Here is a 16,283-nt window from a genome sequence, read left to right on the forward strand (position 1 = left end):
ATTTTAGGGGAATTATGTGTCAGGCTGCACCCTGCCTTGATCAGCATTGTTGTTTGGGACAGCCCCATCCCCCCCACCTACACACACACACGGAGGGGGTACCAGGGCTCCCCACATGTTCCTGTAGACCAGGTGTTCAGGGCAGAAGGCTGTACATTTGTTGTACCCCTTCCCAACTCCCTAACCCCTTTTGCAGCCCACCTCCCTACCCCCGGCCTAACCCATCTCCCTTGCTCTCCTCTGTGGAACTTTAGCATTTCAAGCTAGTCTGCTGTACAGTTCCTATCCTGGAGGGTGACAGCATCTGCTGGACTTTAACCTATCCCTTTGATCAGCCAGCCACGGTCCCAGTAAACCAGGTAAGTGGCCACGTTAAGACAATCAATTCATTTGATTGAATAGTTACGTGCCAAGGAGAGATGAAAACCAGCAGACCTTGCGGCAGTCCAGAATCTACAGCCTCATCTGATGCCCCCCTCAAAACCAAAATGAGAACAAAATGAATCTATGTGGAGGAGTTAACCTGTTGGGGCTAGGGGGCAGTATTTTCACGGCTGGATAAAAAAAACGTACCCGATTTAATCTGGTTACTAATCCTACCCAGTAACTAGAATATGCATATACTTATTCTATATGCATAGAAAACACCCTAAAGTTTCTAAAACTGTTTGAATGGTGTCTGTGAGTATAACAGAACTCATTTGGCAGGCAAAACCCTGAGACATTTTCTGACAGGAAGTGGATACCTGATGTGTTGAATTACCTTTAAGCCTATGCCATTGAAACACACAGGGGTTGATTAATGTTTTGGCACTTCCTATTGCTTCCACTAGATGTCACCAGCCTTTACAAAGTGTTTTGAATCTTCTAATATGAGATCTGAGCGAACAAGAGCCTTGGAACGGTGATGGCCGATTAGACTCTGGCGCGCGAGGTCATGTTGGGTACCCTCGTTCCAATACGTTATAAAAGAGAATGCATTCGTCCACCTTGAATATTGTTCTGGTTAAAAAAGGCACTAATGATTTATGCTATACAACGTTTGACATGTTTGAACGAACGTAAATATATTTTTTCCCCTCGTTCATGACGAGAAGTCCGGCTGGCTTAGATCATGTGCTAACAACACGGAGCTTTTTGGACATAAATGATGAGCTTTTTTGAACAAAACTACATTCGTTATGGACCTGGGACTCCTGGAAGTGACATCTGATGAAGAGAATCAAAGGTAATGGATTATTTACATAGTATTTTCGATTTTAGGTCTCTCCAACATGGCCGGTTGTCTGTATAGCAAAGCGTATTTTTCTGGGCGCAGTGCTCAGATTATTGCAAAGTGTGATTTCCCAGTAAGGTTATTTTTAAATCTGGCAAGTTGATTGCGTTCAAGAGATGTAAATCTATAATTCTTTAAATGACAATATAATATTTTACCAATGTTTTCTAATTTTAATTATTTAATTTGTGGTGCTGACTTGACTGCCGGTTATTGGAGGGAAACGATTTCCTGAACATCAACGCCATAGTAAACCTCTGTTTTTGGATATAAATATGAACTTGATAGAACTAAAAATGCATGTATTGTCTAACATAATGTCCTAGGAGTGTCATCTGATGGAGATTGTTAAAGGTTAGTGCATCATTTTAGCTGGTTTTATGGGTTTGGTGACGCCTGTCTTTGAATTGACAAAACATTACACACAGCTATTGTCAATGTACTCTCCTAACATAATCTAACTTTATGCTTTCGCCGTAAAACCTTTTTGAAATCGGACAACGTGGTTAGATTAAGGAGATGTTTATCTTTCAAAGGGTGTAAGATAGTTGTATGTTTGAAAAATTTGAATTTTGACATTTATTTGGTTTCAAATTTGCCGCTCTTGAAATGCACCTGCTGTTGATAGGGTGCACCACGGGTGGCACGCTAGCGTCCCACATAGCCCCAAGAAGTTAAGGAGGTAATACGTCTGACGCTTCATTTTCCCTCCGTAAACAGTTCGTTTAATTTTTTTTAAATAATCTAGAGCAGGAGTCTGCCTGGAGCCTTGTCGCTCTTTAACTGCTCCTTTGTGGCTCCATGAAAATCTATAATTATTCATTCATACTGCGGGATAATGCTACCGTACCTGTAGACTTGCAGTCATTGAGCTAACGCTAGTTAGCCTCGCAAATCAGCCAATAACTTCCTTCATACTGCACATCTGACTCTGGGTAAATAAAAGGGGTTAAAATGCCAGAATCTCACCGTATCCCCTTAACGGTTTAATTTCCTGTGATTGTATGGCAAGGTGCTGCGTTGCGGTGGTTGTCATAGGAACAGCGAATATACTGTTTGGGGCCTGAAGTGTGTCAAACACACTTTGGTTATGACCGCGCGGTCGGTCAACGGCCCCCGGCTGCCCGTGGAGCCGTTGTACCGTTTCGTCCCATGTGTGAGAGAGTGAAAGCAAGAATGCGACTCTGTCAGGGTGTGCCTGTGTGTGTATTCATGAACTTAAAAAAAAAAAAAATTAAGAGTCTATGCACTTTGTACTGCATGTGTGAATGCATGTCTGCATATGTGTTTGCGTGCAGACTGCAAACCGAGATGAATCTTATCGACCTGAATCCAGGTGACTGAATATGCCATTTTCCGCAAACATAGCATCATACATGTTTTTTTTAAAGACATTCTTCCCAGTTTAATATTTTCATTAAACTGGAGCGGGTTTCTGTTTGAGTGTCACTCACCCCTTTGCCCATGAGGCCGTTATTGAGCGGCAGGCCAATGAACTGGAAGGCAGCCTCCTGGATGAAGTAGGGGTTGAGGATGCGCATCTCTGTGGGCTCCCTGGGTACGTAGTGTGCCACAGACTTCCAGAAGCCCTGTGTACCCCGCTGAGAGGGGAAGAGAGATGGTGAGTTTCAGGAAAGACATTCAAAGTAGAAATGTTAATCCCATTTGTAATTTTAGGGGGTGTCAAAGGAGCACTTCTTAGTATGAGGTAGCCAGAGTTTCAAACACAAAGGGATTATCTTTTATAACATTGACATAGAACACAAAAGGTCACATCACCCAGAGAGGCCCACCTACAAACTCACTCCCTTCCCGGACTAAGAAAATGGCTCTGTGCCTCGGGGGTAACATGGAGGATGGCCAATCGACCATAATTACGACCACAGCAGCGCCCCCTCATCAGCTAGGAAGTGTTACAGGAAGTGAGCCAAATCACACCCTGACCTCAGCATGGGTTCCGGGAGCACTCACATCCCTCTGGTACCTCCTACTCCAATCACCAGAGACCAGACCCGACTGGCTACACCACACCGGAGGTAGAATACTCCCAAATCTAAGGACACGTACTGGCCTGTTGTCTGACTTCATATGCTCCAGAATGCCAAAAACAGACTTTCGCGCATACTTCACTCAAGACAATGAAAGTTGGAGTTACACGTGAATGTAAAGCCAGAATATAAGTAAGTAATTTTTCGCAAATATCTGCCAAATCCTCTGAAAACATCCCTCAGGCATCATGCCTGTACTGTGATGCGACACACACACACACACACACACACACACACACACACACACACACACACACACTCTAACAGTAGCATTCTGCCACAAACAGCACTGGTTGACTGACTAGCCTGCCTGTTTGCCTGACTGACTACCTTGCACACAATTCAAAGGGGTCGGCAGATGTAAATGGGAAACCTGTTCAAATATTCAGACGCCCGCCCTGCCGCCTTGATATTGGGGAGAATAATGGAAGAGGTGGTTAGATCGCATGCTTTCAACCAGGGGCCTCCGAGCCCTCCGCAAGCCGTGGCAGGAAAACCTAATCTCTACTGTCAACACGCTGCTTGTGTTAGGGGATCTGTTTGGCAGAGGTGTAGCAGCAGTAAGTAATTTGTTTTACTGTGGAGAGCATGGTGCCGACTCAAATAGACGGTACACGTACACACACACACACACACACACACTGAGAAAAGAGTGTCATGTCTGAGTCAGACATACAAGTATTAAGAGAGTGCTGGAAAAAGGTACATCCAATTAGCAGGTAACAGCAGTGCTTTTCAATAAACACTGATAATTTCCAATAAAGCTACCTATAGCATCAAATGAGAGATATAGCCTATTTCTACAGGTTTCTGTATGTAATGACGTTCTATCACTCAGAAGCCAAAGAACTGTCTCTGAATGGGCCCCTGGGGGACAGGAAGTGATTTCCCCTGCGCTGTGACATGGGTCGGTGAGTCAGGAGATGGGCCGTTTGAACAGATAAAACAGGAAGCTGCAGAATGATCCTGTCCTACTCGCTCACACGCCATGCTAAACCTGAGTCAACCATACATACGCACATATGGATGTGCGAGCACAAACACACACATACACTATGGGGTGAGCAGACGTGTATGGCTTGTGTAGGGCGGTGACTGTGTTGGGTTGTGGTATAGCCTAAAGGAAATGGCTGTTCCCCCTTCTCTCGTGACAGGTTTATGGTTAAATTGGTCTGGATTATTAGATTAAGTAACTGTCAAGTGAAAATATCCCTTTTAAAAGTTCATATTCTGCTAATTCATACCCAAATAACGTTGTTGACTCACCCTATAGTGTTATTCCAGTCAAAGCATAAACGTGTATCTCAAACAGGCGGTTTAAAAAATGATGTCATACTCCTGAGGGGGATGAACTGGCCAATCCACGGTCTAGAGGAGGATGGGCTGGCCAATCAGCAGTCTACTCACCTGAATATTTTTAATGGCTGGTATACGCCCCCACACCACTCTGTTGTTGGTACGCCCACACCATTCCAACACAGAAAAGCCGCTTTTTAACATAATTATGTTAAGTGCTCCCGAGTGGCGCAGCGGTCTAAGGCACTGCATCTCAGTGCTAGAGAAGTCACTACAGACCCTGGTTTGATTCCAGGCTGTGTCACAACCGACCATGATTGGGAGTCCCATAGGGCGGCGCACAATTGGACCAGCATCATCCAGGTTAGGGTTTGGCACGGGGTAGGCCATCATTGTAAATATGAATTTGTTCTTAACTGACTTGCCTAGTTAAATAAAAATGTGAAAAATTTATAAGGAAAATTATCACTAATTAATTATACAGTGCCTTCAGAAATTATTCACACACCTAGAATTTTTCGTTGTGTTACAGCCTTAATTTTAAATTGAATAAATCAAGATTTTGTGTCACTGGCCTACACACACTCTCAAAGTGGAAGTAAGGTTATTACAAATAATTTAAATGAAAAGCTGAAATGTCTTGAGTCAATAAGTATTTAACCCCTTTATGGCAAGCATAAATACGTTCAGGAGTGAAAATGTGCTTAACAAGTCACATAATAAGTTTCATGGACTCTGCAATAGTATTTAACATGATTTTTGAATGACTAGCTCTGTGCCCCAGACATACAATTATCTGTAAGGTTCGTCAAGCAGAGTATTTCAAACACATATTCAACCACAAAGACCAGGGAGGTTTTCCAATAACTCGCAAAGGGCACCTATATTGGTAGATGGGTCAAAGAAATAAAAATGCAGACATTGAATATCCCTTTGAGCATGGTGAAGTTATTCATTACACTTTGGATGGTGTATCAGCTCACCCAGTCACTACAGGTGTCCTTCCAAACTCAGTTGCCGGAGAGGAAGGAAACCGCTCAGGGATTTCACCATGAGGGCAGTGGTGACTTTAAAACAATTACGGAGTCTAATGGCTGTGATTGGAGAAAACTGAGGATGGATCAACAACATTGTAGTTACTCCACAATACTCCTAATTGACAGAAAAGGACACCTGTACAGAATAAAAATATTACAAAACATGCATCCTGTTTGCAACAAGGCACTAAAGTAATACTGCAAAAAATGTGGCAAGGCAATTCACTTGTTGTCCTGAATACAAAATGTTATGTTTGGGGCAAATCCAATACAACACATTAGGGAGTACCACTCTCCATATTTTCAAGCATAGTGGTGGCTGCATCATGTTATGGGTATGCTTGTAATTGGTAAGGACTGGGGAGTTTTTCAGGATAAAAAAAATTACCAAGAATGACTTACTGCTGACTTACACCTTTGGCTGTAACTGCTGCCAAAGGTGATTCTAACATGCATTGATTCAGGGGTTGAATACTTATCTAATCAAGAGTGTTTTGTTTTTCATATTTTTTTTATACAAATGTTAGAACTTGTCTTCAACTTCGACAGAGTATTTTGCGTAGATCGTTGACAAAAAATGAAATCCATTTTAATCCCACTTTGTAACAACAAAATGTGACTCACCACCTGGAGTCGGTCTTATGTAGCAACATTAGAATTTTTTTTATTTTTTACATTGGATAAAAGTAGAGACTCAGAGCTACAACATGGTATACAATACACCGCATTTGAGGAAACAATGGGAAAGTAATTCTGCTTTGAAAGTTGATCAACTTGTAAACTCACTTTTGAGAACAGTCTTTCAATGTTTTGGTACTACTATTGGAGAGCCCTCTTTGTCTACACCCATTCAGCAAATCTGGAAACACTGCACAGTTACTTTAAGTGCGTGCACAAGGCTGTGTGCCCTGACAGATGTCGCCTCTTGGTCATATCTTAAAGGTCGAAAAGGGGGAATGACTCAATAACCAGACATGGCACCTATGGGTGGGTCCCCGGTTAACTCAATAACCAGACATGAGAGCTATGGGTGGGTCCCCGGTTAACTCAATAACCAGACATGGGAGCTATGGGTGGGTCCCCGGTTAACTCAATAACCAGACATGGGAGCTATGGGTGGGTCCCCGGTTAACTCAATAACCAGACATGGGAGCTATGGGTGGGTCCCCGGTTAACTCAATAACCAGACATGGGAGCTATGGGTGGGTCACCGGTCACACAGTAATGAGACTTATAACAGGCCTGCTAGCCGAACATCCAGTGTTTAATTTCAACATACCAGAAAACGAAAGCAAATATGTTGTCACCCAGGGACCGACCCACAAAACGGAAAGACATGAACATCATTGTATTACATGGCCATCTAAGATGCTACACAGTGTTGAATGAGTCCATACTACATGTTGTCATCTCAGTGAGATCAATGCTCACATTCCTATTCTATGTCCTCATTGTGGTGTCTGTGCCAGGGTCTGATTTTTCCCATTCAAGCCTCTGGTTATTTCAAAATCTTCCACATTCCCCAGCTGTCTTCTCTGGTTGGCACGAGGCCAGAACTCCCACCAGCATTCCAGTTTGGGAATTTCAACTTTGCGGAGAGAAAGGGGAACCTGATTGATCGTTGAGCCCGTAAGCGATACAAGAGAGTTAGGCTAACGACCGCCCGCTTTCTTCCCTTGCGGTGGGATGTGTAACTGAGCCGACCCAAAACCCAGCGGGTGAGTGAGGCTTCTTGGCCAAGTCGCCTTCCTCCTGCACCAGTCAATGGATGTCACTCCTGCCGGTGACCCTCTAAACTAGCCCCGCAGCGTGCCAGCCCAATGTTAAATCACTCTATAAACGTCACACAGCAAGAGGGTAGTCATCCTCTCTCGCTCTCTCTCACCTCACTCTTTCCTTCACTAACTTTCTTGGCCTCTTCCCTCAGTCTAGCCTCTGACTCAATCTCTAAATCTTCTCTTCAACACAGCATAAAAAAACAAAGGCCGCTTGGTTTAACAAATCTGAGTTACAAAACAAATAGATGATATGAAATGACTTTCCAAAAGGCATCTGCTCTAACTGCCTAACAGTTCAACAACAATCAAAAAACAGGTGTAAGACTTGGTAAGGTAAACACTTTTCCCATGATGAGAAACAGGCGTCTGTGGAAAACATAATGTGTATGGATGGTAAACACCATTGACCCGGAGGAGATAATTTTATAAAATGGGAGCATTTCTGGGAAAGTATGTTGAGTAGACCTAACAAATCATATCGAAATGTCAAGTGGTGTGTTTTTTTTCTGGAGACTAACTATTTCTGTTGATCACCATCAAAGGAATGGCTGGATACGGTTTGTGACTTTCCACAAATAGTCTGATACTTGAAAAACATTCACTGGCAGTCTGGCAAATCAACCTATGTGAGCGCTCTACAACAGAGCCTCTGGTAAGTGGCTCTGTCTAGTCCCAAGTTCCCAAGTCATAAGAAAATACAAATCAACCTACACAAGAGTCAAGGGCAGGATTAAAGCAAGACAATGCCAGGCCGGGGAAGAATAGAGCTGTGTACCAAGAAGGGGGGGAATCGATCTGAATAGGAAAAATTCTTGCAACCAACAGTCTGATGAAAGTGTTGCTCAAGGACAGTCGTATTGAAAAGACTGAATGTCACTTAACACAAGATCCAAAACCCCCAAGAAGATTTCTAAATCCCTCGCTGGAAAAAGTTGCGGAGTAACAGAAGCATCTAAACACCTGAAGTATATGGAAGACTATCTCAAAAGGTTTGTACATTCCTGACCGATGTGTAATCGCAGCGATAACACGTTCAACCTCTACGGCCCACACATCCCTCTACAATGTGGCCAAAAGTATGTGGACACGCCTTTAAACGAGTTGATTCTGCTATTTCAGCCACACGTCTCGGAGCAACAACGGCTCAAGTTGCGAAGTGGTTGGCCCACACAAGGTTACAGAACGGGGCCGCCGAGTGTGAAAGCGTGTAAAAATACTTGGTCGCAACACTTACCTAGACACACACACACACCATATAGCTTCCTGCCTGTCACCTAGACAACACACAGAGAGATATACTTTTGGCCATGTAGTGTATATGATAACAAATCATCTCTAAAGCACATAGAAATACCATTAGATGCCTAATAGTAGCCCCAGGTGCTTCGGAGGCAAGTACATAATGTGCACGTACACATAAACACAATGATATAACATACTGTGCATTTCGAGTGGAGGCTGCTGAGGGGAGAACGGCTCATAATGCCCGGAACGGAGCTAATGGAATGGCAGCAAACACCTGGAAACCATGTTTGATGTATTTGATAGCACTCCACTAAAGTCATTACCACGAACCTGTTCTCCCCAATTAAGGGGCCACCAACCTCCTGTGGTGCATTCACTCCATAGATGTACAATTGAAGTGATGAAGTTAAGCTCTGCTCCTCAATAGGCCTCAGTAAAACACCCTGGAGATGTCTAGCCTCTACGGCTTCCTGTTTGCATTTCAGTTCATGTATAGCCGAGGTAGATAAACCTCTGGAACCCACGCTGTTAAAGTAAAATTAGCTATTTTTACACTGTGCATGTTCTAGTTCACAACCATTGCTTGAGGGACCGAATGAGAGGGGGAGATCATGGAGAAAAGGCTAAAGGGCGAGAGAGGGAAAGAAGGGCAAGCAAGCGAGTTGAACAGCTCACACCTGCAGGCCATACACAGATGGTCATAAGGCCCTTCTATGCAAATAAAAACAAAACACGCTTCACCCTGCGCCCAGCCACAAGCAGCTAGGCGAGACCTTGGACCAAGCTGGAAAGGGTAAGAGCACACCAGAGAGATGGACACTGACTCCCTGTCCAAAAACAACCCCATACCCCCTCCCAGTAGGCTACTCTTTAGATGTTCTGAAGGTCTGGAAGGACCCGATACACTGTAGATGTCCTGTAAGCAATAGGTGCTGGGCTTCCAATGGGCTTAGGAAAGTTTCTGCCTTTTTGCTTGCACCATTCAGGTTCCTTCCGATCTGCTATCACTGAAGGGGTAGTCGTCAGGACTTGTTTATGGACCAGGCTAGAGCAGGTCACAGGAATGTACTACTAAGTGTAACTAAAGGTCTAAATAGCAGCACCAAGCTACAAACAAACCCAATTAAGGTTGTCTGGAGGTCATTAGCGCTGTGTACATGTTTAACTCAGAGTTTACGAGGTTCACAGTGTCTCATCACAATGTCCCACGGAGGAGGAACTTGAGAAAGAAATATGAAGGGGGGGGAGAAAGTTTTTGAAGGGCTCTTGCCACGAGAAAACCAGGTTGGCCAGACAGACCAAGGTTCCAGTTACCAAAAATCCAAAACAACCCAAACTCTATGAGGTACATAGATTCTTTCTTCCTTTGTTCAGGAGAAATCTGAAGCATTTGCCAATTTGCTTTTCTTGACACGCACTACGACCTCTGCCCTCTCTGGGGGTCACGTCAGTTTCCCTTCTCCCGGTCGTGCCGGGGTTATCCGGTGTGTGAAACCCGTGCCTTCGCACTCCCATGACGGCAAACAGGGAAAACAATGGGAACACTTAACAGCATTCCGAGCCAAAGGAGGACTTGTGTGAACTATGTGGCCTCAGAGCGGTTTAGAGGGTGTCTTTAGACAACCCTTGTTCCACTGGCAGAGTCTGGAGCCGTTTACTTACAGCAAATAGACTACAGCAGACCTACAGCATGGTTCTCATAGCAGTTAAATGAGTACTTTAGCAAATTATCAAAATAATATTCAGAAGCCTCTCCATCAAGATATTCTCAATAACTCAGTCTTCTGTCAAAACCAGGGAATTAAGAGCTAGCCTACATCTGAAGGTGTATCAAAAGTTAGCAGGCTAAATTACTGATTCTGCTTTGTTTATAATAATCTGGATTTGACATCTTGCATATACACAGATACTGCTTGGCTAATGTTCTTAATCCTTGTTTACTGGTAGGTAAATGTTTCTGTATAGTGTTTTTCCACATTTTCTTGTTACAAAGTGGGTTTAAAATTGATTTAATTGACAAAATACTCTGACAAAGTGGTAGAACATTTTAAACAAGTATTACAAATATATATATATATTTTTAATAACAATAAATCTTGATTAGATAAGTATTCAACCCCCTGAGTCAATACATGATAGAATCACCTTTGGCAGTTATTACAGATGTGAGACTTTCTGGGTAAATCAGAGCTTTGCACACCTGGATTGTACAATAGTTGCACATTATTATTTAAAAATAATCTTCTAGCTCTGTCAAATTGGTTGTTGAGCATTGCCAGCCATTTTCAAGTCATGCCATAGATTTTCAAGCCGATTTAAGTCAAAACTGTAACTAGGCCACTCAGGAACATTCAATTTCATCTTGGTAAGCAACTTCAGTGTATAGGTTATTGCCCTGCTGAAAGGTGAATTTGTCTCCCAGTGTCTCTAGGAAAACATGATGCAGCCATCACTATGCTTAAAAATATGAATTGGTACGCAGTGATGTGTTGGATTTTCCCCAAACATAACTCTTTGTATTGAGGACATAAAGTTCCTTTCTTTGCCACATTTTTTGCAGTTTTACTTTAGTGCCTTATTGCAAACTGGACCCATGTTTTAGAATAGGTTTATTCTGTACAGGCTTACTTCTATTCACTCTGTCAATTAAGTTAGTATGGTGGCTACAATTTTAATCAATCAGTGTTCTCCTATCACAGCCATTAAACTCTAAACTGTTGTAAAGTCACCATTGGCCTCTGAAAGTTAGGAAGGACGCCTGTACTGTATCTTTGTAGTGACTGGGTGCAGTAGTGGAAAAAGTACCGAATTGTCTTGTGTTACAGTACAAATATCTTAATAGAAAACTACTCAAGTTAAAGTCATACAGTAAAATGCTACTTGAGTAAAAGTAAAAAAAAAAAAAGGTTTTAAATATACTTAACCTGTTAGTGACCACTTAACCTGTCTGGGCTAGGGGCAGTATTTTCACGGCCGGATGAAAAACGTACCCAATTTAAACAGGTTACTACTCTGGCCCAGAAACTAGAATATGCATATTATTAGTAGATTTGGATAGAAAACACTCGGAGTTCTGTTATACTCACAGACACCATTCAAACAGTTTTAGAAGCTTCAGAGTGTTTTCTATCCAAATCTACTAATTATATGCATATTCTAGTTTCTGGGCAGGAGTAGTAACCAGATTAAATCGGGTACAGTTTTTATCCGGCCTTGCAAATACTGCCCCCTAGCCCCAACAGGTTAAATAACAAAATTACCTTTACCAGAGCTTGCACTCAGCCAGAGAAGGTTAGCGTTGTCAAATCTGGTGGCTTATCCATTGAAAGAGAGTCATCCTACAAATACCTAGGTATATGGTTGGATGACAAGTTGTCCTCTGAAGTTCATATGGATAATTTTGCGACGAAGCTTAAATTGAAATTGGGTTTTTATTTTTGTAATAAGGCTTGCTTCCCGCTTATGGCTAAAAAGAAGCTTGTTCAGGCCACTTTTCTCTCTGTAATTGATTATGGTGTCTTCTTGTATATGCATGCAGCCTCCTCTGTCTGGACTTTTTTGCAAATGCCAAGTCCCTCACCCACCATTGCACCTTGTACCAAACAGTGGGTTGGACCTCACTTTGAATGCACAGAAAGCTACTTTTTAGTGTTCATCTACAAAGCCCTTTAGGGTAAAATCCCTCTTTACCTCCGTAGTCTGGTCTCTTTCACCACACCCAGTCTGCTAGGTGGTTGCTACTTAGAGTCCCCAGGACATTTACAGTATTATGCAAGACTGCCTTGTCGTCTTGTGCACCAGAGGCATGGAATAGTCTACAATCCATGCTACATCTAGATATGTTAGTGCCACTGAATGAATGAAACATTTTGATGGGAGACTATGTTACAAAGGAGTGTAAATGCTTTTTTTTTGGCTGGATCATGTTGTTGAATTGTTGTATGTTTGAATTCTGTAATTTATTGATTGTTGCTGCCTTCTTGGCCAGGCTTCCCTTGATAGACTCAATGTGTCTTTCCTGGTTTTACAAACACACACAAGTTTGGGGTCACGTAGAAATGTCCTTGTTTTTTTTAAAGAAAAGCTAATTTTTTGTCCATTAAAATAACATCAAATTTATCAGAAATACAGTGTAGACATTGTTAATGTTGTAAATTACTATTGTAGCTGGAAACGGCAGATTTTTAATGGAATATCTACATAGGCGTACAGAGGCCAATTATCAGCAACCTTCACTACTGTGTTCCAATGGTGTTAGCTAATCGAAGTTTATCATTTTAAAAAGGCTAATTGATCATTAGAAAACCTTTTTGCAATTATGTTAGCACACCTGAAAACTGATATGCTAATTAAAGAAGCAATACAACTGGCCTACTTTAGACTAGTTGCGTATCTGGAGCATCAGCATTTGTGGGTTTGATTTACAGGCTCAAAATGGCCAGAAACAAAGACCTTTCTTCTGAAACTCGTCAGTCTATTCCTTGTTCTGAGAAATGAGGGCTATTCCATTCGAGAAATTGCCAAGAAACTGAAGATCTCGTATGCTGTGTACAACTCCCTTCACAGAACAGCGCAAACTGGCTCTAAACAGAATAGGAAGAGTGGGAGGCCCCGGTGCACAACTGAGCAAGAGGACAAGTACATTAGAGAGTCTAGTTTGAGAAACAGACGCCTCACAAGTCCTCAACTGGCAGCTTCATTAAATAGTACCCGCAAAACACCAGTCTCAACGTCAACAGTAAAGAGGCGACTTTTAGGCAGAGTTCCTCTGTCCAGTGTCTGTTCTTTTGCCCATCTAAATCTTTTCTTTTTATTGGCCAGTCTAAGATATGGATTTTTCTTTGCAACTCAGTTGGCTTCTAAACAGCTTCTACTCCCAAGCCATAAGACTTCTGAACAACTAGTCAAATGGCTACCCAGACTATTTGCAGTGCCCCCCCCCCCCCTCTTTACGCCACTGCTTCTCTCTGTTGTCATCTATGCCTTGTCACTTTAATAACTCTACCTACATGTACATACTACCTCAACTAACCGGTGCCCCCCGCACATTGACTCTGTATTGGTACCCCCCTGTATACAGTCTCGCTATTGTTATTTTACTGCCGCCCTTTAATCACTTGTTACTTTTATCTCTTATTCTTATCCATCTTTTTTTGAAACTGCATTTTTGGTTAGGGGCTCGTAAGTAAGCAATTCACTGTACCTGTTGTATTCGGCGCATGTGACTAATACAATTTGATTACTTACGTAATTTCCGTTATTTTGGATTTTTTTGTACATTTGCAAACATTTCTAAAAAAAAACTGTTTGCTTTGTCATGATGGGGTATTGTGTGTAGATTGATGAGGGGGGAAAACAACTTAATACATTTTAGAATAAGGCTGTAACATAACAAAATGTGGAAAAAGTCAAGGGGTCTGAATACTTTCCGAATACACTGTACATACGAAGTGGTTAAAACAGTATGTAAACATTAAAGTGACCGGTGTTGTATGACTATGCACATAGTCTAAGGTGAATGGTAGAGTAACCGGGTGGAGGGCGGCTAGTGATGACTATTTAACAGTCTGATGGCCTTGAGATAGAAACTGAAAAACAGCTTCTCTGTGCCAGCTTTCATGCACCTGTACTGACCTCACCTTCTGGATGATAGAGGAGTGAACAGGCCGTGACTCGCGTGGCTGAGGTCTTTGATGATCTTCTTGACCTTCCTGTGACAAAGGGTGCTGTAGATTTCCTGGAGGACAGGCAGTGTGCCCCTGGTGATGAGTTGGGCAGACCGCACAACCCTGAGGTTGCAGACAGTGCAGTTGCCGTACCAGGTGATACAGCCTGACAGGATGTGCTCAGCGGTGCATCGGTAAAAGTTTGTGAGGGTCTTATGGGCCAAGCCACATTTCTTCAGCTTCCTGACGTTGAAGAGCTGCTGTTGAGCCTTCTCACCACACCGTCTGTGTGGGAGGACCATTTCATATTGTCAGTAATGTGTATGGCAAGGAACTTTAAGCTTTACACCTTCTCCACTGTGGATGTGGGCGTGCTCCCTCTGCAGTCTCCTGAAGTCCACGATCAGCTCCTCTGATTTTTTGACGTTGAGAGGTTATTTTCCTGGCACCACTCTGCCAGGGCCTCACTTCCTCCCTACCCTTACCACCTAGGGGCTAACCGTCAAAAAAGTCCAGGATCCAGATGCAGGTGTTCAGTACCAGGGTCTTTACCTTAGTGATAAGCTTGGAGGGCTCAACAGTGAGCTGTAGTCAATGAACAGCATTATCACGTAGGTGTTCCTTTTGTCCAGGTGGGAAAGGGCAATGTGGAGTGCAACAGCGATTGCGTCATCTGTGGATCTGTTGGTGCGGTATGCAAATTGGAGTGGGGCCAGGGTTTCTGGGATGATGGTGTTGATGTGAGCCATGACCAGCCTTTTCAAAGCATGGTTACAAATGTTGCCACGGGGGCGGTAGTCAATTAGACAGGTTACCTTGGTGTTCTTAGGCACAGGGACAATGGTGGTTCACATGAAACATGTAGGTATTACAGACTGGGTCAGAGAGAGATTGAAAATGTCTGTGAAGATACTAGCCAGCGCATGCTCGGGGGTACACATCCTGGTAATCCATCTGGCCATCCGGCATTGTGAACATTAACTTGTTTATAGGTCTTACTCACATCGGCTACGGAGAGCGTGATTATACAGTCGCCCAGAACAGCTGGTGCACTCACGCATGGTTCAGTGTTGCTTGCCTCGAAGCAAGCATAAAAAAGGCATTTAGCCCTTCTGGTAGGCTCGCGTCACTGGGCAGCTCTCAGCTGGGTTTCCCTTTGTAATCCATGATAGTTTGCAAGCCCTGCCACATCCGACGAGCATCAGAGCCAATGTAGTAGGATTCGATGTTAGTCCTGTATTGAGACTTTGCCTGTTTGATGGTTCCAAGGGCAAGGGTATATCTTAGAAGCGTCCGGATTAGTGTCCTTCTCCTTGAAAGCGGCAGCTCTAGCCTTTAGCTCAGTGCGGATGTTGCCTGTAATCCATGGCTTCTGGTTGGAATATGTATGCATGTATGGTCACTGCGGGGACAATGTCATCGATACACTTATTAATGAAGCCGGTGACTGATATGTTAAACTCCTCAATGCTGTCAAATGAATGTAAAAAGATATTCCAGTCTGTGCAAAACAGTACTGTAGCTTAGCCTCCGCTTCATCGGACCACTTGCGAATAGAGCACGTCACTGGTACATCCTGTTTGAGTTTTTGCTTGTCGGGAGGAAAGAGTTAAGGTCCAATTTGCCAAATAAGGGTGGGGGAGAGCTTTGTATGAGTCTCTGGGTGTGGAGTAAATGATATCCAAAGTTTTTATCCCTCTAGATGCACAGGTGACATGCTGGTAGAAATTAGGTAAAAATGGATTTCAGTTTTCTTGCATTAAAATCACCTGCCACTAGGAGCGCCGCCTCTGGATGAGTATTTTCTTGTTTGATTATGGCCCTATACAGATTGTTGAATGCGGTCTTAGTGCCAGTATTGGCTTGTGGTGGTAAATAGACAGCTACAAAAAAATAATAATATGAACTCTTGGTAAATAGTATGGTCTACAGCTTAT

General features: G+C 43.0%; 1 protein-coding gene across 8 annotated transcripts in view; it reads right to left on the bottom strand.

Annotated features, from left to right (window-relative positions):
• The window catches only part of LOC106568969 (CMP-N-acetylneuraminate-beta-1,4-galactoside alpha-2,3-sialyltransferase), an 88,807-nt gene that overhangs the window by 9,757 nt on the left and 62,767 nt on the right, over nt 1–16,283 (bottom strand). For all 8 annotated transcript variants that reach the window (XM_045693888.1, XM_045693887.1, XM_045693886.1 and 5 more), the window contains one exon: nt 2,731–2,877. In XM_045693888.1, coding sequence (XP_045549844.1) covers nt 2,731–2,877 — 147 coding nt within the window. The remainder of the gene's footprint in view (nt 1–2,730; nt 2,878–16,283) is intronic.

The sequence above is a fragment of the Salmo salar genome, chromosome ssa14 (genome assembly GCF_905237065.1).
Source record: "Salmo salar chromosome ssa14, Ssal_v3.1, whole genome shotgun sequence".
Taxonomy (NCBI): domain Eukaryota; kingdom Metazoa; phylum Chordata; class Actinopteri; order Salmoniformes; family Salmonidae; genus Salmo; species Salmo salar.